The 27,041-nt window shown below is 36.9% G+C and overlaps 2 protein-coding genes across 2 annotated transcripts; one reads left to right on the forward strand and one right to left on the reverse strand.

Annotated features, from left to right (window-relative positions):
* The first annotated feature begins 18,311 nt into the window (after positions 1-18,311).
* Positions 18,312-19,337, forward strand: LOC105159654 (zinc finger protein 8). Its single transcript, XM_011076786.3, has one exon. It carries the CDS (start codon positions 18,450-18,452, stop codon positions 19,257-19,259), a length of 810 nt encoding a protein of 269 aa, XP_011075088.1. The 5' UTR covers positions 18,312-18,449; the 3' UTR covers positions 19,260-19,337.
* A 3,491-nt stretch (positions 19,338-22,828) lies between these two features.
* LOC105159655 (uncharacterized) lies at positions 22,829-25,387 on the reverse strand. Its single transcript, XM_011076788.3, has 6 exons — positions 25,193-25,387; positions 25,021-25,071; positions 24,310-24,361; positions 24,154-24,212; positions 23,962-24,007; positions 22,829-23,159 (listed from the first exon to the last, which is right to left on the reverse strand). The coding sequence occupies exons 1-6, from the start codon at positions 25,316-25,318 to the stop codon at positions 23,017-23,019; spliced, it is 477 nt and encodes a 158-aa protein (XP_011075090.1). The 5' UTR covers positions 25,319-25,387; the 3' UTR covers positions 22,829-23,016.
* Positions 25,388-27,041: the final 1,654 nt, after the last annotated feature.

Below are 27,041 nucleotides of genomic sequence, written 5' to 3' on the forward strand. Positions count from 1 at the left end.
AATAGATATAAATATGTATATAATTGTTTGATTGTAGTTGTTATGGGCGTAAGAATAGAAAGTGATGAGAGGTTGTGTAATCATGTGCAGTCAACATCTGAAATGAAGGACCATTTTTGCAGTAGTTATATGTAGTAAATGAGGGAAACATTGGTCATGTGAACTCATTGCCTTTGCTTTTTCATTTCTGTGTCATTCCAAATGAAACCCTAATTAATTAAGGTTAACTGAAAATATATGGTATTATTTTGAGGTGGATGGAGTAATTATTAGCCAAACTTGAGTTGGAATTATGTTTTATAGATAGTCTAACAATTTGGATGTGTTGTATATGTGTATATATATATATATGGATGCACAAGTATGTATATAGATATTGATATTGATATTGATATATATGACAAAAGTATAATATGGTGCGTGCAGTAGGTAGGTAGGTAGGATGATGAAGAAGATCCATTGAAGATCCATGGACAAGGATTTTTCAAAGAATTAATGAATAGTAGCTGGCTAGGTTCCACAAACTCATGAGTTGCATTTTTCATTTAATATTTCCATTTGAATTAGCAGCACTATACCTGGGCGCTGCCTAATTGCCTCTAGCTACCTTCTTAATTGTATGGATTATATATAGGTTGTGCATGCTCATCACAATTAATTACAATACAGCTGAAAAGATGCCTTTGGTGGTCCAAAATTTTGCAGTAGCAGACAACAACAATAACATGCATGTATAATAGATGAGTTGAGTGGGGTGTTTGTTTTATACAGTTTTAAGCAGCTACATACATATATTCCTAGCTAATTTTCAAAACCCAGAACATGCATGCATGGTGGGCTCCGGTCCCCATATATATATGTTGAAATAATTTCTTGCATCCACATTCTTCATTCTTCTTCTTACCTATATATAGCTTCCTACTACGTACTTGTCCCAAATATCTCTCCACCTCCATTTACACTACGTACCTAAAATACATGTCAAAATTACTCACAGATCGAGACTGTCCCGAGACATTCAAGATTTAGGATTAATTAAGGATATCAATGTTCCATTAAATGTATAAAAGATAGCTAGTGCATGTGTGTATATATATATATATATATAGAGCACGTACAATATATGGAATGAGTTAATAGTACAAAAAAACATACTTTAAATATATGTAATCATTTATAACAATATTATTATTGTTATTACCCTAAGAAGAGGAGATATATTTATATATATATATGTATATGAGGTACGTAGGAAAGATGTAAAAATTTGAAAGAGTGGTCCAGAGAAGGGAAAGGGAAAGTACATGATGGGATTGGGCGAAGAGAAGATGAGGTCCCAAGACGGGAGTTCTTCATACCCAACATCTCATTCAATCCACCTTACTCTGAAAAAGAGAGGAGCCCAGGGAACAACTAGATAGTGACCTTTCCTTCCCTTACTTTCCCTTCCTTCTTCCACCATTATTATTATTATTATCATATATATATATACATGTATGTACGTACATTCCTGTCTTAGTTTCCAGCAAACATCAAAATCCCACTATATATATAGGGTTTTGGGAGACTACGACTGTTCCAGCTAATTGCCGCTGGCCGTAGCCTTGCCAATTGGGATTGGATTTTTTTATTTTAAATTAAATCTCCTTGTTAACATATACATATCATGTGTATAAATATGATACCCTTGTATTTTAAGAAAATAAATTTATATACGTACGCAGCATATATATATATATATATATATATATTTAAATAAAACAGATCAAATTAATGTAACATGATTTAAAAAAAAAAAAAAAGAAATTCAATCCACCTTGTAAATGCTCATTTCACATTCATCACCAACTGCAATGAAAATTAACCAAAGTCTCTGTATGATGGAAATTATCTACTCAATAATTTTATCCTAATATATAAACGTATAGCAAAAATGTATTTTTGGTCATATACATACAGTTCGACGGTTGAATGTGTGTGTGTGTGTGTCTCTCTATATATATATTTGAATTTTGTTCATCGATCCTTTTATCTATTTGATGCGTGCGATTTTAACACGAGTTCAATATTCTTGGATCTTACTGATGGATTTGGGTTAATCGATAGAAAGCTTTTGAGAGAGAGCCTGCAAAATAAAATGTTAGCACTTGGATGCTTAAATTAGTACTAGATTTGAAGAATGATAATTCAAATAACGAAGAATATCAAGAATGAGATGTAATGTTGGAGAAATAAGAGTAGATCAAGTATATGAAGATGATAATAGTTTATGCAATATATTATGATGGTTGGAACAATTTCTTGCACCTTTCCCTATTGACGATGGGGATAGAACAATTTATTTTCTTGCTTTGATGGGAAAATTTGCCCCTGGCCATGGTTTTTAGGCCAGGGGCCTTGGCATGATATCGAGCTATCTTTCCTTTTGTATTTGTTGTTTTGTTTCTTTGATATGTGAGTCTCCGTAGGTCTTCTCGTAAAATGTGGGAGCCCTACTTCAAATTCCGGGGAGGGGGGTCCCAGCTTTTCTTGAAGGTGCCTCCTGAAGATTTCAGACGGAGAGGCTCCTAGGAGCTGGTTGTCTCTATCTTATCCTATCTTGCGGAATGCTCTCTTTTATGAGTATTAAAAAAGTGCGGCACAAAACATATAAAAAAGGAAAAATGAAATATAAAGTAAATGAGGGTTTAGGAAGAGAGCCCCAGGGGGTCCTTTCAATGGTTGAGGCCTGTGTAAGTTTTGGCAAGGCCTACTCCTAAACGTTTTTATGCCTCGATTTAACAAATGTAATACATGAAATCTTTTCGGATAGGATGCTTACTAGAAATAGACCGGGTGAAGGAAGCCTTTACGGGAAAATTAGTTAAAAGGTGTCCATTGAGAAGATAAATTTTGAGAGGTGTCCTTTACTGCAGGAGGGTATTTTAAGGAGGGGTCCTTTGGGAGGACTTATTATGCGAGTCCTGCAGGAGGACATCTTTAGGAGGAGTCCTTCAAGAAGACTTTTTTGTAAGATGTCTGGTGGAAGATGTGAGCACTCTTCATCATGAATACTATTTTTTAAGAATATGAATATTCCAAGGTCATGACAGAAGACGTCTCTCAGGATCTTCCAACTCATAGGTGCCTTGTCCTATTATAGTTGTGACTTTGAATGGCCCTTCCTAGGTGGAATCTAGTTTTCCCACCATTTTGATGCATCTACCCTTTGTAATACTAAGTCACCTACTTGAAAGCTTCGTGTATTTACTCTCTTATTGTGGCTTGATCATGGTATTTTTATAAGTCTGAATGGATGCATTTTCTCTCAATTCTTCGATGAGGTTCAGGTTTTCTTTCAACAATTCTGTATTATTTTCTTCTGAGAAATGTAGGATTCTGTAAGAGGGTATCCCTAACTCCGTCGGGATAATTGCTTCTGTTTCGTATACCATGGTGAAGGGGCTTTCTTGAGTGGATTCTCTAGGGTTCGTACGTTATGCCCATAGGACACTGGTTAGTTCTTCTGCCAAATTTCCCCCAACTTGTTCTAAACGCCTTTTGATCCATTGAACAAGTATTCGGTTGGTAACTTCTACCTGTCTGTTGGCTTGGGGGTGGGCTACTAAAGTGAACCTCTATTTGATATGTAGAAAGCGAGTGGTTCCGGCCTTGAGCCAGTCAGCCTCCCACCTATCGCTTGGAAGAAACCCCCTTCTAGCTAGCGGATGATGGGAGCCCTCCAATTATTCAAGGAAGACACAGCTTGGATGCATATTGGGGCTCGTGGTTGGGGAAGATATTGTATGTTGATTTGCCTTGCTTTACAATCTTCTAAGGCACTAGCTACTTAGTTAGTCAGTCGGATTTTATGTTTTCTTCTCTTGGGATCTAAATGATTTAAAAGTTGTCGAACTCTATCTTGAGTTCTTCTATCTGTTGGTTGGATCACGTTTTCCTCCTTTGCCTCATAGGAGCCTCGTATTTGATTTATGATCAGTTGGGAGTTCGAGTAGGCTGTCACATGCTTAGCTCCTACATCTCGGGCCATCTTAAGTCCCGTCACAAATGCTTCATATTCAGCCTGATTGTTAGAGGCTTTGAATCCGAATTTGACAACGAACTCCAAATCTTCCCCTTAAGGTGAGGTAAGGACTATGCCTACACAACTGCCCTGGAAGGTGGACGACCCATCCATGTGTAACAGCCATTTCTCGGCTTGGGGGTGCCTTCTTCAGACGTTCCTTTCATCTCAGAAATGAAATCTGCTAGTGCCTGGGTTTTTATAGTGGTTCTAGGCATATATGAGATGTTGTATTCACTTAACTCCACTTCCCATTTCACCAGTCGCCCTGAGGTATCTGGTTTGCCTAGTGTCTGTTTTAAGGGTAAATTGGTTTTTACTCCATTAGGATGTGAGAGAAAAAAGGGGCGTAATCTTCTAGCAGTGGTGACTAATGCGAGAGATATTTTTTCTATGGGGGTATACTGTCCTTCTGCTCCATTGAGAACTTTGCTAATATAGTAGATTGGCATCTGTCGTCCTCCTTCTTCGCGAATTAGTACGGAGCTGATTGCTTGAAGGATGATTGATAGATAGACGTAAAGGGTATCCTCTAGAGAAGGCTTTACTAGCAGGGGAAGCCCTTTTAGGTATTGTTTGAGGTTATCAAATGTTTGTTAGCAGGATTCATCCCACTTGAAGTCTTTCACCTTTTGGAGGATTTTGAACAAGGGCAAACTTTTCTCTGCGGATTTAGAAATGAATCGGCTTAGTGCTGCTACCCTTCCGGTTAGCCTGTTGCACCTTATTGATGTTGGAAGGTGCCTTTATGTCAAGGATGACCTTGATCTTGAGAGGATTGGTTTCAAGTCCTCTTTGGAGAACCATGAATCCCAAGAAGCGCTTTCCTCTCACTCCAAATGGCGCATTTTTCAGGATTAAGTTTTAGTAGATACTTTCTTAAAACAACAAATGTTTCCTCCAGGTCTGTCACATGTTCTTGTATTTCTTTACTCTTCACAAGCATATTGTCTACATATACTTTCATGTTTCTCCCAAGTTGTGGGCAGAATATTTTATCTACCCGACCGCTGATAGGTGGCTCCGGCATTCTTCAGGCCAAATGGCATGGCTATGTAGCAAAAGGTCTCGATAGATGTAATGAAGCTGACTCTTTTGCAATCATAATGGGCTAGCATTATTTGATGATATCCTTGTGAGGCATCCATCATGTTTAAGAATCCACATCCGGACGTGGAATCCACTAGTTGATCGATTGGAGGAATAGGGTAAAAATCCTTAGGGCAAGCTTTGTTAAGATCTCTGAAGTCGATGCACATTCATCATTTCCCTCCGAGTTTGGGTACTAACACCACATCGGATAGTCACTTCGGGAACTGTATTTCCTCATGTGACCAGCTGCTAAATAATCTACTTCCGCCTAAATAATCTTGTCTTTCTCGGGTCTAAAATGTCTCTTCTTTTGTTTTACTGGTTTCATGCGGGGATCAATGTTAGGGTGATGAGTTATAACATCAGGATCAATTCTCTCCAAGTCTCGAGGAGTCCATGCAAAAATGTCCTTGTTGCGATATAGACACTTAATTATTTCTTCATGTATCATCTTTTCCATTTGGGAACCAATGCGTGTAAATTTTTTTGGATCTCCAAGTATGATCTCAATATTCATCAATTCCTCCATCGGCTGAACCTTGGAGGGTATCTTTTTGCCTTCACTTTTTTTTGTCGTTGCTCTTTTTGCATTTGCTGGGAGATACTTCCCTACCCTGTCGATGGGAAGGTGCTTCCTTGTTAAGTTTGTTGGAAGGTTCTTCCTTGAGGTCCTCGACCGTGCTCTTCTTTTGTCCTTTGCGTACAGCTTCCACATAGCATTTGCGAGATTGGAGGGTGTCCCCTTTTACTTCCCCTACCCCCCTGACGTAGAAAATTTAATTTTCATATGGTAAGTGGATATCACGGATTGAAAGGCATTGAGGGTAGGTTTTCCCAAAATGACGTTACAGGCCGAAGAGGTATCTACCATCAAAAATTTTAATAGGCACGTCCTTCGAGTAACCCCACTGTCTAAGGTCAGAGGGAGGGAGACTATGCCCCTAGGGTGGACTACTTCGCCTGCGAACCCGTAAAGGGAGGTAATCACCAATTCCAAGGGAGTATTCCCTAGCTACATTTGGTCGTACGCTTCTCCAAATAATATATCCGTGGAACTCCTTGAGTCTATGAAGAAACACCCTACTCCGTAATTGGCTAATAGTGTGGTAATGATAAGAGCGTTGTTATGGGGACTTTTAGGACCAGATCATTCAGCCTTCCCAAGCTGGATGAGGGGGGCATCCTCCATGGCGTTAACATCGCAAATTTCTTTTATGATCAGGTTATGCGCTTCTCTAATTCGTGTTTTTTGGCATGATGGGAATCACCTCCTTGGGGCCCTCTACGATCATCCGAATGACCCCCTTCCTGGGTGGGTTGTTGGCTCCAAGCCTCCTTTCAAGGATGTTTTTACATTCTTCATTGAGTGAAGACTCCGGAGGGGAGACCTTTACTTCCTTCTCTATTTGCTTCTTGTTTGCCGTAGGGTTCCGTTTCTCCGACTTTTTCCCAGCAGACATACTCCAATAAGTACCCATTTTGGATGAGTCTCTCTATCTCATTCTTTAAATATCGATAATTTTCAATGGTGTGGCCGTAATCATTATAGAAAAGACGATTTGTTGGATTTGGGACATTGAGGCTGCTCCATCCATGACCAAAGATAGGTGAGCATACCCTTTCCTTCGACCACCATAAGGGCCTGAGTGATGGGCACAGTGAGGGGGGTATACACAACCTGGATCCAGTGGAAGGGTATCTTCTTCAAGTTCAGTGTGTGGTTTCTTGAATGTTGTGTCCTCCCGAGTCTCCTTCTTTTTTTCTCCCTGGCTATCCTTCTTAGTTGCCTGGGCATCCTCCATGTTAATATATTTAGTTGCGTGGGTCAAGAAGGCGTCGAACTTCAAAACGGGGTTCTTAGCTAGGTACTTAAAGAAATTCCCGTCCAAAAAACCTTATGAGAAGGCACTGGCCTTTACCTCTTGTGTAGCGGAAGGTACCTCCAAGGCTGTTGTGTTGAATCTTTGCAAGTACTCCCTCAAGGATTCGTTGTCCCTTTGCCATACAGCTAAAAAACTAAGTTCTGTCTTTTGCAACTTTCGGTTGCTGGCAAACTCATGAACAAATAGGGATCTGAACTCTTGGAAGCTTCCTATCGCTCTAAGGGGCAATTGATTAAACCATTGTTGTGCGACCTGGGCGAAGGTGGTTACAAAGACTCGGCATTTGATCTCATCCGTGTATCTATGTAGCAGGGTTGTGTTCTCAAAGCGCAATAGGTGTTCCTAGGGATCGGTAGATCCAGCGTAATCAGTGATAGTAGGAGTATGGCAATTGGTAGGGAGTTCGTCAGTCATAACAACATCCGTGAAGGGGAAACTTTGTACTTCTTCCCCTAGGACTCTCGCTATCTGGTGTTGGACGTCTTGGAGACCCTTTTGAAGACATTCCAGACGGACCAGCCATTATGGGGGGACTTTTGGTAGATTTGTTGGAGGGAGCCCCTGTACCCCAGTTGGGGGGGGGGGCTTCCTGTCACGACTGCGTCTTCACCCGAGGGAATTCTTTCTGCACCTTCTTGAAGGGCGTCTGCTTTCTGTGCAGGGGCTGGGTGAGTAGGAACCAAATTGCTATTTGCTCATGCAAGGCTGCTGTGACAACCTGTTGTATAGCGCCCAGCAAAGCTGGGGACAATTCCCCCGATGTGGTGTCAGAAGAAGTACTCCGCCTTAGGGGATCAACCAAGAGTTCCTCACTCTCGGATGCATCATATAAGCTGGAATGGAAGGGGCAGACCCTCCTATCGGAGTTAGGGAGTTTCCTGCGACGACTTGTAGAGATTGAGTGTCGCTGTGGGTCTCCATAACCTTTTGCTTGTTTGTGGAATTAGTGGGGGTTTCCATGGTAACTCACGTCTTTAGCTCAAGTTTTCCACAGACGGGCCCAATTGATTCATGCGATTTTAACACGAGTCCAAAATTCTTGGATCTTGGTGATGAATTTGGGTTAATCGACGAAAAGTGAGAGAGAGCCTGCAAAACAAAATGTTAGCACTCCAATGCTTAAGTCAGTACCAGATTCGAAAAATGACAGTTCTAATAATTAAAAGAATGAGACGTAATGTTGGAGAATAAGAGTAGATCAAGTATATAAAGATGATAATAGTTTAGGAAAGTAGTAATTGATCTTCTGCAGCGTGAAGGTGTCCCTCTGCTGGGGAATGGACCTCCTACTTATAGCAGAGTGTTCTCCTTGCCGTGGGACTGATGTTGCTTCCTATTCCCAAGGAAAATGAGTAGAGTTAGTTGAGGTAAAGCGTGATTAAATCCTATTTTTTAGGGATTATATTGTGAGGATCAATTATTTAAGTGAGGGAAAGAGTCTGAGATGGAGGGAGACTCGTAGCCCACAAGGAGTCCGTAAGGTATTAGAGTCCGAGTTCTTGGGGAGTTCTTCCTGCCGTGCGCACTCCTTGTCAGCAGAGAGAGCTTACGTGGAGGGCCCTCGTGTGTGCCATGTAAGCTTTAAGGACCAACGGGTATGTGAGGATTGGGCCATATGCAAGTGTTTGGGCTGAGCACGTTCGGCCGTGTGCCCTAGGCTTCTTTTCTCATCATGGGCCTACATAGATGGGGCGTTTGGACTTCTTACTTCGTTGTTGGGCTGAATTATGTTGGGCTATACCCATCACTATTAGTTTTGCAATTTTGATTCGTTGTCTAGTTACTCTGCAACAATGTCAATCCCAATTTTAGCTCCAACTTAAAAATGAGGGTGGAGATAGCGGGGGGCCAGTTCGAAATGTTCCAACTGATTTTCAAAGTTTTGGCCAAATTGTGGATTGTAATTTTAATTGCCAATTAATAAATAGACATGAATAAAACATTAATGCACTTTTTGCCTCATACTATTTATGAAAACAAAATTGAGGTGTGTGAGATGCATTACAACCAGATACATTATATGTATATATATAGGATTAATTGATTATATTTTTTATTATGTAATTTTGGCAACTTTAGTTATTTTATTCTTTTACTTTTTTAAAATTGTAAAATAATTTTATAACTTTTAAACATTTCATAATTTTAATCTTTTTAGTATCGAATTTTGTAAAAATCATTTGATAAATCGACATAGTCGTAAGTATATAGGTATATTAATGCATATATGCATCATCATATTATATGATGATTGACCTTATGAGTCTGAGTTCATATAATATATATATATATATATATATATATATAGCAAATTAAGAAGGTTCTTCAAGAATATGAAATGTTTCTTTGTGGGGGACGAGAAATCTAGCTACATATGTATTGAAATAAGTTTTATAATTTTTTTCAATTGTCAGATTATTTTAATATTTTATTTTAATTTTATGTATCAATTTAATTTGATATTTATATGAGATTTATGGTCCCATTATAATAATAATTTAATTGTGATTTTATAAGTTTAATAAGTATTTGACAATTATATCCCATATTTATGTGGCCCATATGCAGCAAAATATTCTCAGTAGTCTAGTAGTATCGCTCTTGACTTATATCCTCTAGAATACAATAGTTCGAAAACGTATTGTATGACTTTGACTCACTTTGGACAAGTTGTAGAGTTCAAACCTTCATAAAAAAGAACACCTACCTACAACTAATATAACTCTTTCTTATAGGATAATATCTTATATATGTGTATTTATAAACAAGGTAGAATGATGCCCCTTTTATAGGTATAGAAATCATGAATGTGAATTAGTGCACGTGGCTAATTATATAAGTAAATGGGTACAAAATATGTATGAATATGGTGGACTAGTGAGATGATTATAATGAAGGAAAAAAGTTACAAATATGACGACCATAAATGGAGAGAATTGAAGGGGCATAGGTTGTAATTTCAATATAAATATGCAATATAACAATTTTTGACAAGGTGACTGTAGATTGATTCCTACTTTTTTTATGATTGTGTACATGGGATGGACACTATTAATTATTAATAAGAGCTTATAGGGTTCTATCCTGAAGTCACGGTCGGCTGTTAAAATCAATAGAGAAGCAATCATGACTTTCGAATGACGACAAATGTCGTGTGACACTTCATCGGTGCAACTTTTTTAATTTATTGAGTTTTTTCATTACTATATATATTATGATAAAATTGTCATATTAATATTTTTATATATAAATTTTTTTAAAATATAATTATAAACACAAACCACGTGATATGACAACAACAATAAATTTCCAACAACATATTGCAGCTTCAAATTCAATGACATATATAGTATCTCTTTCAAAAAAAAAAAAAAAGGAAGAAGAAGAAGAAAATCAATGGAATAGTATTGTTTAATTCCATTAATATTGTAAGATCCCACCAATTAAGAGGGAAAGAAATCAATATATATAGGAAAAAATCTTATTTTAGCGATATATGAATTGAAAAGACAAATGCATTTGTTAATAATTAAGAGGTGTCGTCGAGCCCCTACGAATAGTAATTATGCCATCATTTATAACATATCTGAGCAATATTAATTAATCCACACCTACACAATGGCCCTCCATCCCTGCCCTTATAAATTATCATAATCAACCCTTAACATATATATATATATATATGTATGTATATATAATTATGCATTATTAATGATGAATTAACCATCCTATGCATGTATATCTTCATATGTCACTTTAATTAATGGTGTAGCTAGCTAGTGAATATCCTCGTCATATACATATATCACATGTTGCAATTAATCATGAATTCATCTGCTTGTTACCTACCATAATATTCTAATGTACAATTAGCAATAGGCTTAAATGTAATTACTGTCCTGTATTTATGGGTAGTGACAAAATAAGGAATATAATTATAGGTGTGGTAATTTTGCCCTATATTTTTTAAATTGTGAGCGATTTATGCCTTCTGACCAAATCATAGCTATTTTGCCCTTTTGGTGATAAAGCTCTTATAATCCATTTACATGCTCTTAATTTGGTCCAACATGCTTGAAAATAAAATGAAGTTTTCATAAATTCATACCTTATTTTGATTGCCTTGCTTCGGGGCATTTCTAGTCTTCGATTTTACGGATTTCCTCCAACCACACAACCGTAGCAAATGGTTCGTAACTACTTGGTTCCTTCAGCAACATGCAACACAACCCTATTTCGTTTTCAATCTTAGGACGTGAAAGGACTTAAATATAGAGACTCAATAAAATTTTTGGTTGAACAGAAGGCTTGCTTTATAGAAAAAAAATATATGAAATTACATAGATATTATTTTCTCTATTGGAGGAGACAACTATTTAGTCTCTTATATGAAAGAGGACTTGACTCTTTAGGGAAACCCCCATATAACTGAAAATTAAAAACTACAAAGACTTGAAAGCTTAAACTTATTATTTTTTTTTTTGTCCTATGTTTATTGGAAAAATATATAGAAGCTTAAACTTATTGTCTTATGAAGAGTTAGAGAAAATTTCTGATGATCCCCATATCATTGTTTCCTTATTTATAACCATCCGCAGACTTCAAACACAGACTTTAAACTTATTTTTTATGGCATCATGGCGTTCATCAACACTTTCCTTTCCGAATGATGTCATTGCATTGGTCATCTCCTCGTTCTTTCTAGTTGGTGGTTATGATGGCTTGTCGACCATGTGATTGCTAGTTGGTTTTTCCCCTTTCTGACTGTTGGCCTTTGTTTTTTTCTACCGATAGTCTTAATTTTGATTCCTTTGTTTTCTTCTACCGATAGTCTTAACTTTGATTTTTACATTCCGTGTCTTTTGCTTCGCTTTGTAAAAATCCTTCTTTTTTTACCTTTGACCTGTTTTAGTTCGTTTCTCTGGGTGTCCTGAATTTTGATCCCGAATAGGAACTTTTCTTGTTTTTTTATAGCAAGGACATATGTGATTTTGCTATTGCCCAACATACAACATGTTGCATGTCATAATCCTTGTAGCCTCGGTTGTAGGTAGTTTATTTTCCCATATGAGCATTCTTTTTTTCTCGAACATGCTTTCTGCAAACTCGGTGCTTTTCCCTGACATGGAGTTTAATAGGAATGATCCATTTAATTTATGTGAAAATATTTTAAAGGGACAATTGACTTTGTCCATCTCGGTAAGACAGATCCATACACCCCATGCTCTCCTGGTGGAAATATCATCCTTACTTATAGCTGATACTAGTAGAGCTTCTCCTGAAACAACATTAATTTTATTAAAAGCTACTACGTTTGGCCTCTGCAGTTTGATGAAATGAAATGCTAGATGAGACCCCCTCCCCTTATTTTTGGAGGTGCTGATATGAATTTTAACTCCAAAATCTCTCCTATTTTCAAGTAGGGGTTATTTTTCCAAGAATCATAAATTGCCCAACTAATCCACTCCAGAAGTTTTGAGATTTTCGGAAAACTTGGAGACATAGTATGCACTGAAGCTAGTGCCCCAAAATCATACCATCCTCGAACCTCTTTTAGTTAAGACCCTTCTAACATCCAGACCCGGTTAAATTTTCCAAATGTTTCAATGACGGCCTTGCTTGGATTGATGCCTTTTTGAGAAATTAATTTTTCTCACATTTGCTGGTAAACCTGCCAAGCAGAAGAAGAATATTCGGCCTAAGGCTAATCTTTCCCACTTTAACCCCACTTGCACTCCCTGTAACTCGATTGTCGCCGTTTCACCAGAGTATGGCGATGGCAGCGTGCAAGCATCACTTGAATCTGCTACTATAGGTCTAGAATCATGTACACTAATTGCAGGTTTAGAGCGCTGCTCTCTCAATTCGCGAGTCATCATCAAGGGCGACGCCTTTCGAATTGGATGCAATAAGTATGTCGTCAACGTAGACAAACATAAACTGAAAATAATCTTTAAAAAGATTATCTATTTTTATTTGAAATATCTGGGGTGTTTTAGCTAATCTCATTGGTAGCACATTCCAAATATATTGTCTTGTGGTGTAGAGAATGTAGTAAAAAAATTTTATTCACTCTCCATCTTAATCTGATAAAAATCACATTTGCGATCAAATTTAGAAAACACCTTTTTACCCTTAATGCAATCAATTTAAGTACTCTATACTCAGAATGTAATAAATGTAGTAACTATCACACTCTAATATTTTATTAATGCCTTGATAGTTATTTACTAACCTGAGTTTACCTCTTTTTATCTCACCATGGTTTCTTACCAGAAAACCAAGGTCACTGTAAGCAGAGACTCCAGGCTCAATAAGTCCAAGATTGAAATGCTCCTTGATAATCTTCTGCATATCTATCTTATCTTTCATGTTCATCTGGATAGGCTTGTATCAAACATACTCATATTTACATTCTTCTTTCATTTTCAAAGTTGCTCTGGTTTTGTTCATATCTCATCATGCCAGAGGGTTCTCACTGAAATTCTTCTGAATGAGTCTTTCGACATTCTCAAGAGAGAGCTTGCTTTCTTCGCTAACATCTAGTGATTTTATCTCATGTAATGCTTCCTTGAAGTTCTTAATCTCTCCTTTAGATTTCTCGTAGAAGCTATCGTTATCAATGAGTTAATTTGGCATCAAAATCACCACGCTTGTTGTGATAGTTTATGGGCATTATCCTGTTAAATGTTTTTTCTCTTTGCAAAATATGTATCTTACTACCACAATTAGTAGTAAATATCAACAGATTTCTATTGTTATCTAGCATATATTTTGCTAAAGTTTGAATGAAATTATTACCCAACAAAATATCAGCACATGTATCATGAAAGTAGATGGGAGGTGCTTTCACCTGTACCAAAGTGTTCCAAATACTCCTTCAATCATGATTTTTGCCTCTCGTATACCTTTATTGAGTATTAGAATTTTTAGTGAAAAATCACTTCCTACAATAACGGGTAAGGTTTTTATAGTTTCTCTAGGAAAAACTCCAAACTTTGTTGTGCAAATACCTGATTCTGAATTAATATAACTGTAAAATATTCTATTTTATATTGATCATACAATATAGTAATATATATGCATATAGAAAATGGACTACTCATTCAATGTTTATGGTAACACCATCTAGACTAAATTTTATTTCGTTACCTTTTCTTCTCCATGGTTTATGGTCTTTGAGAAAATTTAACCTCAAAGTCATACTCCCATTCTCTGTTTCTGCAACACTTGGAATCATGATCTCTTAGCCTGTTATTTCTAGCATGCCTTTATATTTGCCAATAATATATTGTTGCATGCAAATGATATAAGTCATCACAAGAAAAATAATTTTCTTTCTTAGTGATGTAAATATAAATTGTATTTTTTTCCAATCATCAAAGTATATAAGTTTTACATTATCTATCCTAATCTCTTGATGAGTAATGTTTTTATCAACTCCTTCACTTTTCCTTTGTAGCTTGTAATTCTATCTTCCGAAAATGACATCCTACTACTAATCTCAGCTTTAGAGCTAAGTGTTGGATCTAAAACTAGGTGATATTTTATAACGATATCAACACTGCTTACTGTAGGTATCCTAATAGGATCTGGTGTCATTACCTTACCAAATTTCTTGAAAAATCTAGGAATCACAATATACTCTTTCCTAAGAAATAGATTAGAATGATGTGTATTGGAAAGGGCATAAGCTTGTAGAATATGGTCTATTACCTTCTTTCATTAGACTTTTTCTTTAAAAATCCTGATGAAAGGTTAAGACTCTGCTAAAATCTTGGTCTGCTAGGTTGTATGCAATCCTAGGGTGAACGTCAAACATCAATTTTCCAGCATACAGATTAGGTATTGTTGTCTTAAGATAACCATCACTTAAGTTATTGACTCTTCTATCCATTATTGATAAATGTATTTCTGAATCAATTTCTTCCTTGAAAGTTGCTTTTATTACTACTTCAATGGTTCCTATTTGGATCCACTTCATAGTAACAACAACTACTTCTCTAAGCTTACTTAATTCTTCGAAGAATTTCTTCTTTAGGAATAAGCTGCATTTCCATCACATTACCCGTAAGTTCCATGGGAATAACAAACTCACCTAAACTTAATTGATAGATTATTTGATGTTTCCTCTACTTCAATCCTATCTAGATGGGGACTCTCCCAATTCCCTCAATCCTAAAACCATCGTATGGGCTAAGGTTGGAATCTTGGCGTATGATCCTTTCTATTATTTTGTTACCGTCATCCTAGAAAAGAATCCTGACAGGATTTCAGAGGTTTGAAGCATATCTCCCTAATTGCAATTATTCTGACTCGATTGAAGATCCATCCGAATCAATTTTTATGTCCTCATCATAGATGTTTTCGTCTGAAGGAATGTCCTCAAATTAGTGAATGGGTACCAATACTATAGTAGATTGAATCTAAGATATCTTCTGTGGCTTTCAAATTTTCTTAATTCACCATATTTCTGCGGACAGTTTGGAGATATATGACTTTTTGCTCTGCAGATCCAGCAATTGCAGTCCTTGAAACTTTCATTGGCCCGAGTATGGGCTCGTCTAAAAGTTCTTCTTGTAGGGGCTCTTCCTTGGATCTTGCATCTGTTCATCTAGATCCCTAGAATGAAGCCCTGGTTGATCTGGTCCTCTATCCAAATTTGTATGATCTAGCCTTTTATTTGGACTACCATGATCTCCACCTGAATGAGATTCTTGTGGAACTCCTATGGTAGGAGTCATTGTTCTGCTTTTTCCTCTTCCTCTTTCTCTGCTCGCTTGATTCTCCTATAATGTAGGAAAACTATTGTTATCACGATAAAGAGGAGTTCTGTTGATCTTACCTCGCAATCTCTTCATGTTTTTCTGGATGGATGCTTGATAACACCAATCTTTCAGCTTATCTTTAAGAAAAGACATCCTCGTTGCAACTGAATCCAGATGTCCTTCGAGTACTTTGTATAACTGGATCAACATTTCCCTCCATGGACTTCAGATCTTTGTAAATAACATTGGAGCTGCTACTTCTGTTGCTACTCCATTTTGGAAGAAATACTTGCGAAACCAATAGATATTTAAATCTACTGCGTAAATACTTCTTAATCCAAGGCCAAAGAGAGCTTGTGCATATTTTCTAGCCTTCTCTGCTCTAGTTCCTTCAAAATATTCATCTCCGATGAAGTATATCTTGATAGCCTTCCTAACTGATTTGCTATTGCACTCTTTGAATCTCCAACAAGGATACTGGCTTTGGTATCTTCTGAGGTATTATCCCATTTGATCTTCACAGAACCCTCCATGCTCAACTCCAGTAGGTTTATGAAGTTTTCGTTGTCAAGTTTTAGCATAGTTGTCGTTATCTTTACTGCTGCAACCCATTCATCTATCAGTTTTTCGATGTTTTGGAAGTCGATAACATCCAGGTTGAGTACGGTGTCATATGGATGCAAGGGCTGGAGCATTATCCTTGCCTAAGGTGTATTTTCAGGCACTTTCCTTGAATTTCTCCCTGGATTTTCTCTAAGTCTGGTTCCCGCAAATATTGGTGTCGCGTTGGTGTGGAAATTTGTACTTTCCCTCATTAGATGATCCTGTGTAAGATCATTGAAACCTATACTTTCCTCCTGCGGTGGTAGTGCTAGAGTGATTTCATTGGTTTGAACATTGACTAAGTCCAAAATTCCAAATTGGGAAAAGATTCAGCCAATTCCTAAAAGTCTGGTAGATCCGCCCTCGTAACTTTCATTATTTCATGGAGCTAATGATTTCTCAGATCATATCATCTCTTATCTTTGGCATTGGAACCTCTGTCATCTTTCCCTTCTGATGTAGAAGAGATACTGTTCCACAGGCGTCCCTAATCCGCTCTTGTCTGGATCTGGATGTATCAGGGATCTCCCTTTGGTTTTCCTTCAGATCTATAACTTCTCACTTCATATTTGTAAGATCTTTATGTAGATTTGGAAGAATCTTAAGGATCTTGTCCACCTTTTGGCTCGAAGTTTCTATTTTCTAAGGTATATGGATTAACCTCTGTCTATAATTTTGAATTGCCTTTTGAATTTCTCTTAGATCTTGGGAGATCTTTGAGATATCCAACTTGAGTTCTTTCGAATTAGTCCATTTAATCATAATTCGTAGAATTGTATTAGTGAGAGAAATTACCCGTTTTGTTTATCTTTGCTGGTATTCTACCATGGACTTCAATTACTTGCATGTTTTTCACTGTATTTCTTGGTAGCACCTTCTGAATCTGATGAATTCTCCACTATTCTTCTTGTTCCACTTTAGTAAGAGGTTCAGGATCCGGTTTTGTGGTCTTCTTTAGAATTCCTAGAATGAAATTCTTTCTCTATTTTTTCAAGATCTGAAAATACTTCTGGTTGTCACTTAAACCTTCATTTGGTGTTTGGAGATAATCTTCTCCTTTTTATGGAATTTTCATAAAGAAATTCCATCTTCGATCTTTCAGAATCTGAAAGTTTCCCTGTTGTATCGAACTTTCGTTCGATTCCATTCTGTTAACGAATCTCCTTTGTTAGTGGAAAAAATATCTAATACAATATAAATATATTTGTTTTTCAATAAACCTAGGGTATAATACCATTCTAGACAAGTATGATGCAACAAAATGTTAAAATAGCAAAATAGGACTAAACTGCTCTTTTTAAAGCTGTAGAGGGGTAAAATTATCCATAATTTGTTCAAATTTAGTCAGAGGGCAATAACTGCCATATTTTTTAAAATCACAGGGCAAAATTGTCAAGATTAAACTTAGAGGCCTTAAATTGCTACTTCCCCTAAATTACAGGTTAGTTTTTGCAATTACCCATTAGCTATATATACAATATGAAAATCGATCCATGCAAGTATAATTAAAGTATACATATATGTATAGAGAGAGAGAGAGAGAGAGAGTAATATTTGTATGGGTGTTACTACTGGTCTATAATAACAATTTAATTTACAACTCTTGTCACTAGCTAAGTAATTATATTGTGGCAATCATAAAATATATTGTGTGTCAAATTGTCAATTAATTTTATTACTAATATTATTTTTTGGTTACAATTTTTTTGTAGTGTTTAGCATTCTAATGAAATCTTATAAAAAAGAATTATAAGTAGGATTAGGTGCATTTTAGCAGAAGGTGTAAAAGCAGGAAAACAAAATGCAAACCTCTGATCCATGTTCACATATAAAGATAAAAAGAATATATGGGGACCTTATCTGCTATCATTCATCAAAAGAATTGAGAGGGTTTAGCTCCAACATTAAACCATGCATATCTGACCACTCCATTTTAGGTCCCCAACAATATTACTCTACGTACAAGAGAAATCACCACCCCCACCCCCACCCCCCAAGATTTTCTCCTGCAACTTTTGCAATTGCCTGCCTTCTACTTCCATGGACAAGACTGAGAGAGAGACTCGCGACTTCATGAACGTCGAGTCTTTCTCTCAGCTACCTTTCATCCGCCCAGCTCCACCTCTTAAAGAAAAGGGCACCGGCAACATCAGGCTTTTCGGCAAAGAGTTTGGAGGTAACAGTAACACCACCACCACCACAGACTGCCACTCCAATCAGTCCAATGAAAACAACAGCAACAACCCTGCTGCTGAACTAGGAGATCAGGCAGGCAAGGACATGAGCAGTGACAACACAGACATCATCAGCAACAGGAAATTTGAATGTCATTACTGCTGCAGAAACTTCCCCACTTCCCAAGCTCTTGGCGGCCATCAAAACGCCCACAAGAGAGAACGGCAACATGCAAAACGGGCTCATCTGCAGTCGGCTATGATGCATGGTTGCTTATCTGATCCACACGTTTATGGCCTTACCAACTATAGTCGTCTAATTGGATCAACAGCACCAACTTCTCCTGCTAATTATCAATATTCTTGCTGGAACAGCAGAAACAGCAGTTATAGCGCTAATTCCAGGTCCTTCAGCAGCAGCCACGGCTCGTACCTTAACGCTCATCACCCAATACAGCCTATTAACGGAAGCCCCTTGGCTTTGTGGCGAATCCCGGCTAGTCATAGCTCCTCGGTATTTAGTCGTGAACGATCTTCAATAGCGCCACACCCGCAGATATCAATGTTCAATTCTAACAACGATCAGATGAACAAGCCATTTGCAGCAATGAGTAGTGGTCTTACTTCCCAGAAGCCTAGCATGCAAGATCATGTAAGCTTGGATTTACATCTTTAATTGACTATCCAATTAGAAATATTACCTTTCAGGGACAGACATAAAGTATTATATTTTACCAATATTGTTATTTGAGGATCTCTCTCTCTTCTCTCTCTCTCTCTCTCTCTCTCTATATATATATATATATATGAGGAAATTTGAGGGATAATTAACAGTTACTACTTGCACCAAGCTAGCTCGTTAATTAGTTAGTATCTCCATTTGTTTTAATTTCATTGTGAACTCATATTTGCAACCTAACATCGATCTTGTTATTATATTCTGATCTTTTGACAAATTAATCGTCAAAGTCGAATGTCATCTTCTACTAAGAATTTGTCATGACACAGCAACGACTCCAGTTTTCGTTTCGTTGAATATATATATATATACAGTAGAGAAGCGGCTGCTATATATAAGAAGAGAAATTCCTGGGCTACAGGAAGATATATAGCATGAAAAGCAAGAGAATGAAATTACTAAAAGAAATTTGAATATTTAAACTCGCGTGCTATTTGCAGCAAAGTAACATTCCATCACTAATAGACGTTCTTGGAATTTTTCCTTAACTGGGTCTGGGTTTGGGTGACCGTAGACTTCAACGGCCAAAGTAGGTATCTTTATTCGCATGGATCTCAACTTTAAGTGCAGCAAGACATGATGTAGTTGAAGATTTTTGGGGTGGAATGGTACCTCTTACTTGTGGCATTCTTCTGTCCACTTGCTTGTGCTACTTTTATGTTTCATGTTAAGAGTCTTGGGGCCCCTATGCCTCCAATACATATTTGGCCTTTTTTTGGTTTATATATAATTCAACACCATTTCTATCAATTTTTCTAAATCAAAGTAAATATGACCTCAGTTTGATCAAATTATAATTATCGTGAAATAGATACATTTAAAGAGGCTCATTTTCTATGTACCTAAAATAAGTTATCAGCCAGGGTTTTTTTTCGTTTTTGATTTTGGTCATAAAAACTTCTAATATCGATCAAATTTCAATCAATTATATAACAAGTCTAATACACTTATTATGTGATTAATATACAATTCAAAAAAATAATCAATTACATAATAAATTTGTTTTATAATTAATTTAGTAAGGATAAACCTAATTTTACCCTTAAGGATTTTCCTCTTGTCAGTCACTTCTAGCTATGTAACTTGTTCACTAATATATTTATTTCTGGACTTACTGGCGTGGAGTCTGATTTATTGGTACGGGAAGTTGCCCTTTCTTTTGAGTGCCCAAAAGAGATATACTAGGTATCATCTAGTGTATGAGGAATTAACAACATTAATTCGACTCAAACGACCAGCATCCGTTATTGGAGGCATCAAGTCAGCAATTTTACGGACAAAGTAATGAATATATTCAACCACTAGTTGAAGTTTCATACTAATTAACAGTAGAGTTGAATTCTTGTATAGAATAAATGAATGAAATCCCATTTTAATCACAATACGATGGAAACTTCTTTATGCCCACCTAGAAAATAGAGTACAAGAATTAAAAAAGAACAGGAGAGTTACCAAATTACTGTCACAGAGATAATACATGCCAACTATCTGAAGGCCCACCAATTAATACACACTGGTTGGGACAGAGGATACCTACAGAAACAAATGTACAGTAAGGTTGACAAATAAAGGGGCGCGGAACAAAGACATAGAAAGAGTACACACATTGTAACTTAGGACCACAATGCCTCAAACACACAACAACGGAATTTAAGTAACAGTGGTCCACAACCCTATAAAGCTTTCAAACGAGGTTGACAGTTTGAACAGTATATCCATGCTAAAGTGTGCAGCAGCATGGTGATCATTCTAAGATGCACCTGGTGCATTTTTGGACATAAGATCAAATAGAGGGTGAGTGGTGAACTGTACTGTGCTAAAGTGCGCAGGATAAGAATATTGGGGTCATTCTTCATTAATGCACCGGACTAATTTCTGGCCATAAGATGATCATCTCCTTGATTCAATGGCAACGGATTGCCCCATCCATCCAAGAATCTCATGTAACCATGGGGTTTGGGTGGGAAAGACATCCCTCCATGCAACCAAATCAAGAAGATATACTAGCAATAGTAGTCATGGTACACAGTACACATGTATATTCTAATATAAGGATGAACGTGTCTATAAACAGTTAATAAATCTGTATGAACAATGAGATATGCTAACATAGCTCACTATCATCACACACCTCTACCTGTATGTCCAGTCAAACTGAAATTGGTGACTGAGGTGCAAACGACGTTATGATCATATTAGGTGAACACATTTAATAAATGATTTAATCTCCAGGCATATGCCATCCATAAACCCCCATAAGATAGGCAAATTCATATACAGAAATGAACTTTACTAGACCGCTACTTGGCCATAAAGCCCCAAGTACCTTAATAACCCAATTGAATGCATCCAGCTAATCGCTTCAACTAATTAAAAGCAAACATCAAAAGTCTACTTCATGATAAGAGGAATCTTGTGCTCTTATTAATAGTACTTTCTTTCTTGTTCATAATTTTAGGGTGAAAAGCAAGGGTAGAGCTGCAGCTAATTACAATTTCATTGCTGCAGATTGTTGGTCTATATAATGGATTCTAGTTTAAAAGCAGAGAAAATATAGCTCAAGCTACACTTTGAAGGAAAAGATGAGAATTGAGCCGAAAAATGTTTTTGAAGCTCAAACTCGCCCTAGGCATCTGGCAAATACTTACTAGGATTCAACTATAAGTATCAAAAAAATAAGGGATGATTACAGCAACTTCACCTTGAGGTGTCGTCATATTACACTTAGATTCCTTGGGTTTGAAAATTTACATCTATCTCCTTTCACACTAACAACCGTTAAAAAATCCTAACTTTCTCTGATAAAATTACTCTTTTATTCTTCATCGTAATTAAATGTCAAAATTCAATTTAAGTCCATAAAATACACTTAGATTTAAATATCAACTCAGGTCATTTTTTTCTCTTTCTAAATTGTCACTCGCCTAAGTATGTTTCAATTGGATTTTAGATTAAAAATATTTATGATTGATGTAATTTAGAATACACCTATTAATATTGTGAGATATGATTTTCTAAAATTTTATAACATCAAATTTTAAGGTAAGTATAAATCAAATAAATTTCATCAGACTTTAAACATAGTCAAAATTTTAGGAGAACTTCTATAAATTATCCTACAACTCATTTCAAATTTATCATTTTACTAAAATATTGATGCTGATAGTATTGCACAATGTTAAGACAATTTGTAGGATGATAACAAATATTACTAAAGGTATATGTAATTTTAAAAACTTTAGAGGGGTGTTTCTGCATTTAGTTTAAACTTTAAGGGGGGGGGGGGTGTTAACCGTTATGCAATTATCAAATAGTTGAATTAGTAAACTCCTCAGTAAAGTTCTGTTTTCATTCAATCTTTATGGTGACATCAGTAAACTCCATTAATATCAACAAATGATATGGGTACTAGATATAATTTCTTAAACCTTGGGATATCAACGATTCTACTTGCACTAAGACATACCTTAGGGGACGATGCTATTAATAATCCCTTAAAGAAAGGATAAAAAGAATCCATGCACCTTTATGGCCAACTGTAAAGTATTCAAGGATTACATATAACTTCTCAAAGAACAAGGAAAGAAAAACACACATCTCTAGATTTACAAATTAGTTCTAGTTATAGGTAAAGTTGATTACAATACTGGAAGAAGTGATGTAAGAAACAAGTATATTTGGCACCTGCAACTAATCATCTAAGCTCCTTATGTTGAATTCTGGAAACATGGTCCTCTTCTATGTGTCTAGTGAGCAATGAAATACCATAATGAGATGCACTTGAAGCAGCATAGTAGGATGTCACAGTGACTTGAGTGAACTCAGGAAGTGCATAACCTGTAAGTTAAAACATCATCAATGCACTGAAAAATAAAAGAGGTCATCTAAAGCTTCTTGACAAAAAAAAAACAGCAGATTCAAAAACAGACTTCAGATATTATCAAAAACCCTCAATGTTCTTGTGCATAAAAATTCAATTCAATCATTTCCCGAAAGGACAAATTCTCAATGCATCCAAGTCAATCAGCCAAAAGATGAAGCAAGAGAACATGGACTTCTGGAAATCAAAGGTGCAAAGCGCAAGCATTCTTAAGGACAAAAGAACACCAGATGTCCCTTTTAGCAATTTTATAGTAGAAAACGATTTTGTAATCAACTAATCAAGCATAGGAAAGGAAACGGACAGATGAGTAAATGCGAGTAAAAGTTTCTCAGCAACTTGCTTGCCCTAATTAGTTATCTTGCGACTTGAAAACCATCATTTAATCATTCACGTGAACCATTCATGAAAGTGAAAAGGAAGGGAAAAACATAGGATCCAAGATAGCTGAGGCACAATTATAACACAAGCAAGAACCATATGAACAAAGCCACCAGTGCTACATCTCAGCCAGTAATTCCTCTCAAACATTGAACTTTTTTCGGTCACAAAATGTATATTAGATGCTTTTTGATCAGGTTATCTTCTCTCCTTTCTGAAATGCAGTCATCAAACATTGAAACTGGTTTTTTATGTCAATGCATGTTATGTTAAACATTTTATTTATAACCTAACAGAATTTGGCTTCTTGAATTTCGCTTTAAGATGTCCTTTCCACAATAGTAAAGCTCAAATAGTTGGAATCGAGATAATGAATACCTCCAAAAGCAGCACTAGCAGCGGAAAACATTAGTAGGGGAGGAAGCTGCCAAAATGAAAAGGAAAGCATTAGAAACATGAAAAATAACAAGAAACGTGTTAATAGTGTTTAAACAACATGATATTGACGTAAATAATAGGTTTAAGACATCAGCGAGAGGGTTGAAGAAGAAAACAGCACCCAAGTCATACCCCAATAACAAATGGAAGCCACTTTGGCCCCTTCACGTGCTTTTGGACGTAGGGAATTCCTGTAACGATACATCATGGAAGGTGAACAATAACAGAGAAGACCACGAAATGCAGATGGAAAAGCCAGGTTAACAAGTCAATTGTTATAACTTATACCTGTATTGAAACCATGAACTGCACTAAGCATTCCACCAATTCCAGAGCCAGCCTATTAAAATGCCCAAAAATAAACAGAAGAGAAAAACAACTTATAAGTATCGGTTGCCTTCATTTTTTACTTTAGAACATAAAGGCAATTAAGACAGTGAAGCGAGCTATTTTTGTTCAAAGTGCATAAATTCTTCGGCTACATCATGGCTTTTTAGAAGCAATCAGATTTCTAGTGTCCAAGCAAAGAAATACTCTCGCTCTGGTAATCAAATTCTAATTATTAAATTAGATAATGAGTGAATTTAGATTTCTAATGCCTCTGGTATTGAATCTGTCTTTATGAGGTTGGGATTCTAATCTTAGCAAGTATTCGGCTGCTTCAGAATTGTCATTTGTGTTAACTCTGGTGGGTCTCCAACTTGATTGTGGATTAGTACAATCAAGCATTGTGTTAAGCAAATATTACTCCTAAACCAGTTACAGGAAAAGTCAACTTTGGGAAAATATATGATTGAGATTCCCGGAAGCATTGAAAATTTAGAACTCTGTCCCTTGAAGCGAGTAGAACGTTGTCCAATACCCAAATAAACCAACACAGTCTATCACTACACAGGACCCAACTAACGTAGGACTGCCAAAGCTATCATCACTCAAGAAATTAAAGCCACTGTACAGCACAAAATAAAAACTAATCATCACATATTCACATGTATGTACCACCGCAGTGGCATCGTGTAGAACCGGTGTGATCTTCCATTCCGAATTTTCCTGTTTCAAAACATTTAAAACAGAAATATAAATCCCAAAGGGCATCAATTCAGATTCTCGAAGAAACATATTATCAAACAGCTAATATGCGTACTACCAATTCACACACAGAAGCGCATACCTTCGTGGGATTTAAGAGAGAAAGACAGCGGGGGCAGCGGGCGGAGCCGAGTCCGGGTTTAATGGTCGGATCGTGGTGCAGATTCCCTCTTCGAAGCTTCTCTTCGTACACCTCTCGAGTCCCCATAATCAACCTCCAGCGTTTTCCTGCTTCGGCGCGCCGATACACTTTCCTTTAGGCAGATTTTAATTTAATAAATCCCTTTTCCAGTTGGATCGGGCTGCAATTTTATTGACTAATTTCTCGAGTTTGCTTTATATTAGGCCACATTACCTATAAAAGCCCACTACTCTAATTATAATAAGCATCTCCGAATTTGTCTCCGGCCCACAAAGCCCATTTGTCGTGAAAGTGGATTGTAGAATGTAGACTTATTAATATCATTTTCTTGACCAAAGCATTATTCGAAAACTCCATGAACTAATATAGCCATTAGCAATTTAGAATTTAGAGGGGAAAATTAATATAGAAAAATTAAGAATCCGGTCCAATTAGGTGGTCTAACCCACTCAAAGGTCCAATCTACAAGACAATTTGGAACAAGAAGGCCTAGAGATGCACAGGGCCCAACGAGAATAGCCTCTTGGTGACTGGATACCAGGCGAGTGGGCTCATGGGAGATGGGCTAGGCCCCAAGCCCACTATCCCAAGATATTTGGTGCTGAAGGGGCGATTGGCTTGCTACTTTTCCTGAGTGGTAAGAAGCCATTCGCATGTGTCAAGTGAGAAAGCACCCACATAGACTGTGATAAGAACAAGAGAATATGTCTCACACCCCTAACTGCCTCCTGGAATTTGGGAGCGTAATTCTCAGAGATCCTATCCCCTAGAAGATCCTGTGAAGGTATTTGCTAACGATCCTAGGCTTTGAGGAGACTTATCCCTAAGTAATCGCCAACTTGAGTCCCCTGGGAGCCTACCTCTTCATGTGTTGGGAATGACCGCTATAAAACCCATTCCCCATCTCTTGGTGTAGGGTTACATCTTTTTACTCACACAAGCAATCTGGCTAATATGCATACACTTATCTCAATTATTCTTTTATTATAGCTCCTTATTTCATTTTTACATCTTTTTTTAATTTCAACATTCAAAAATTTGTATTGATTTAGGAGTTGGAGTACTAACATTTCTTTTGCAGGTATCCGTTTTAGGTTTGCAAATGAATTCGACCCAACAGATCCCAAGTTCGTGGATCTTCTCTTATGTGCAACTTTTGCATGCTCAATAATAATTTGAAGCATTCATCATTAACTTTTTAAATAAATTATTATAGTTGATGCCCTCTCACAATATTTGACCTGGCTCACAAACAAAATAGGTCAGCCCAGCTGGCTTCGAACCCAACTGGCCCACCAGTAAGGAAGTAAAATCCACAAGCAAGGCACATCAGCCCAATTGGCCTATCAGTGCTTACCTCCTATTTTACTGAACTGGTCAGCCCATTAAATAAGTACATTTCAGCAGACATGTCATCATATAATTGGACGGATACGTCATATAGCTTGCCAACACATAAGACACACCATCATCAAATATCTCCAGGTGGTTCAGAGTAAATCAATGGCAAATGAGCTAGAAATCAATGAGTAACCAATTCCTGAATTTTTCCGCAGACATGGTATGACACAGTCTACCTGACGTATCTCAATCAAATTAAACCCAAATCACAAACAATTTTTCCTGGATAATAGCCGACTCAAAAGCCTTTCCAACTGCATACGACACTCTATAACAACCCCTATATCCTACTCTGTCCATGTTTATAAATAGAGACCTTTTGCAGTCATTTGGTAACATCAACTCTTATTCTCAAACTCTCACTTTTTCTCATTTCTATATTGATTTT

This window comes from Sesamum indicum, linkage group LG4 (genome assembly GCF_026168435.1).
Source record: "Sesamum indicum cultivar Baizhima isolate 11 linkage group LG4, ASM2616843v1, whole genome shotgun sequence".
Taxonomy (NCBI): Eukaryota; Viridiplantae; Streptophyta; class Magnoliopsida; order Lamiales; family Pedaliaceae; genus Sesamum; species Sesamum indicum.

Excerpts from the sequence above, each read along its gene's own strand:
- LOC105159654 (XM_011076786.3), top strand. The coding sequence starts at position 18,450 with ATGGACAAGACTGAGAGAGAGACTCGCGACTTCATGAACGTCGAGTCT.
- LOC105159655 (XM_011076788.3), bottom strand. The coding sequence starts at position 25,318 with ATGGGGACTCGAGAGGTGTACGAAGAGAAGCTTCGAAGAGGGAATCTG. Across the intron at positions 24,213-24,309 it reads AGTTCATGGTTTCAATACAG|GAATTCCCTACGTCCAAAAG; the intron begins GTATAAGTTATA and ends GTATCGTTACAG. Across the intron at positions 24,008-24,153 it reads GGCTTCCATTTGTTATTGGG|CTTCCTCCCCTACTAATGTT; the intron begins GTATGACTTGGG and ends TCATTTTGGCAG.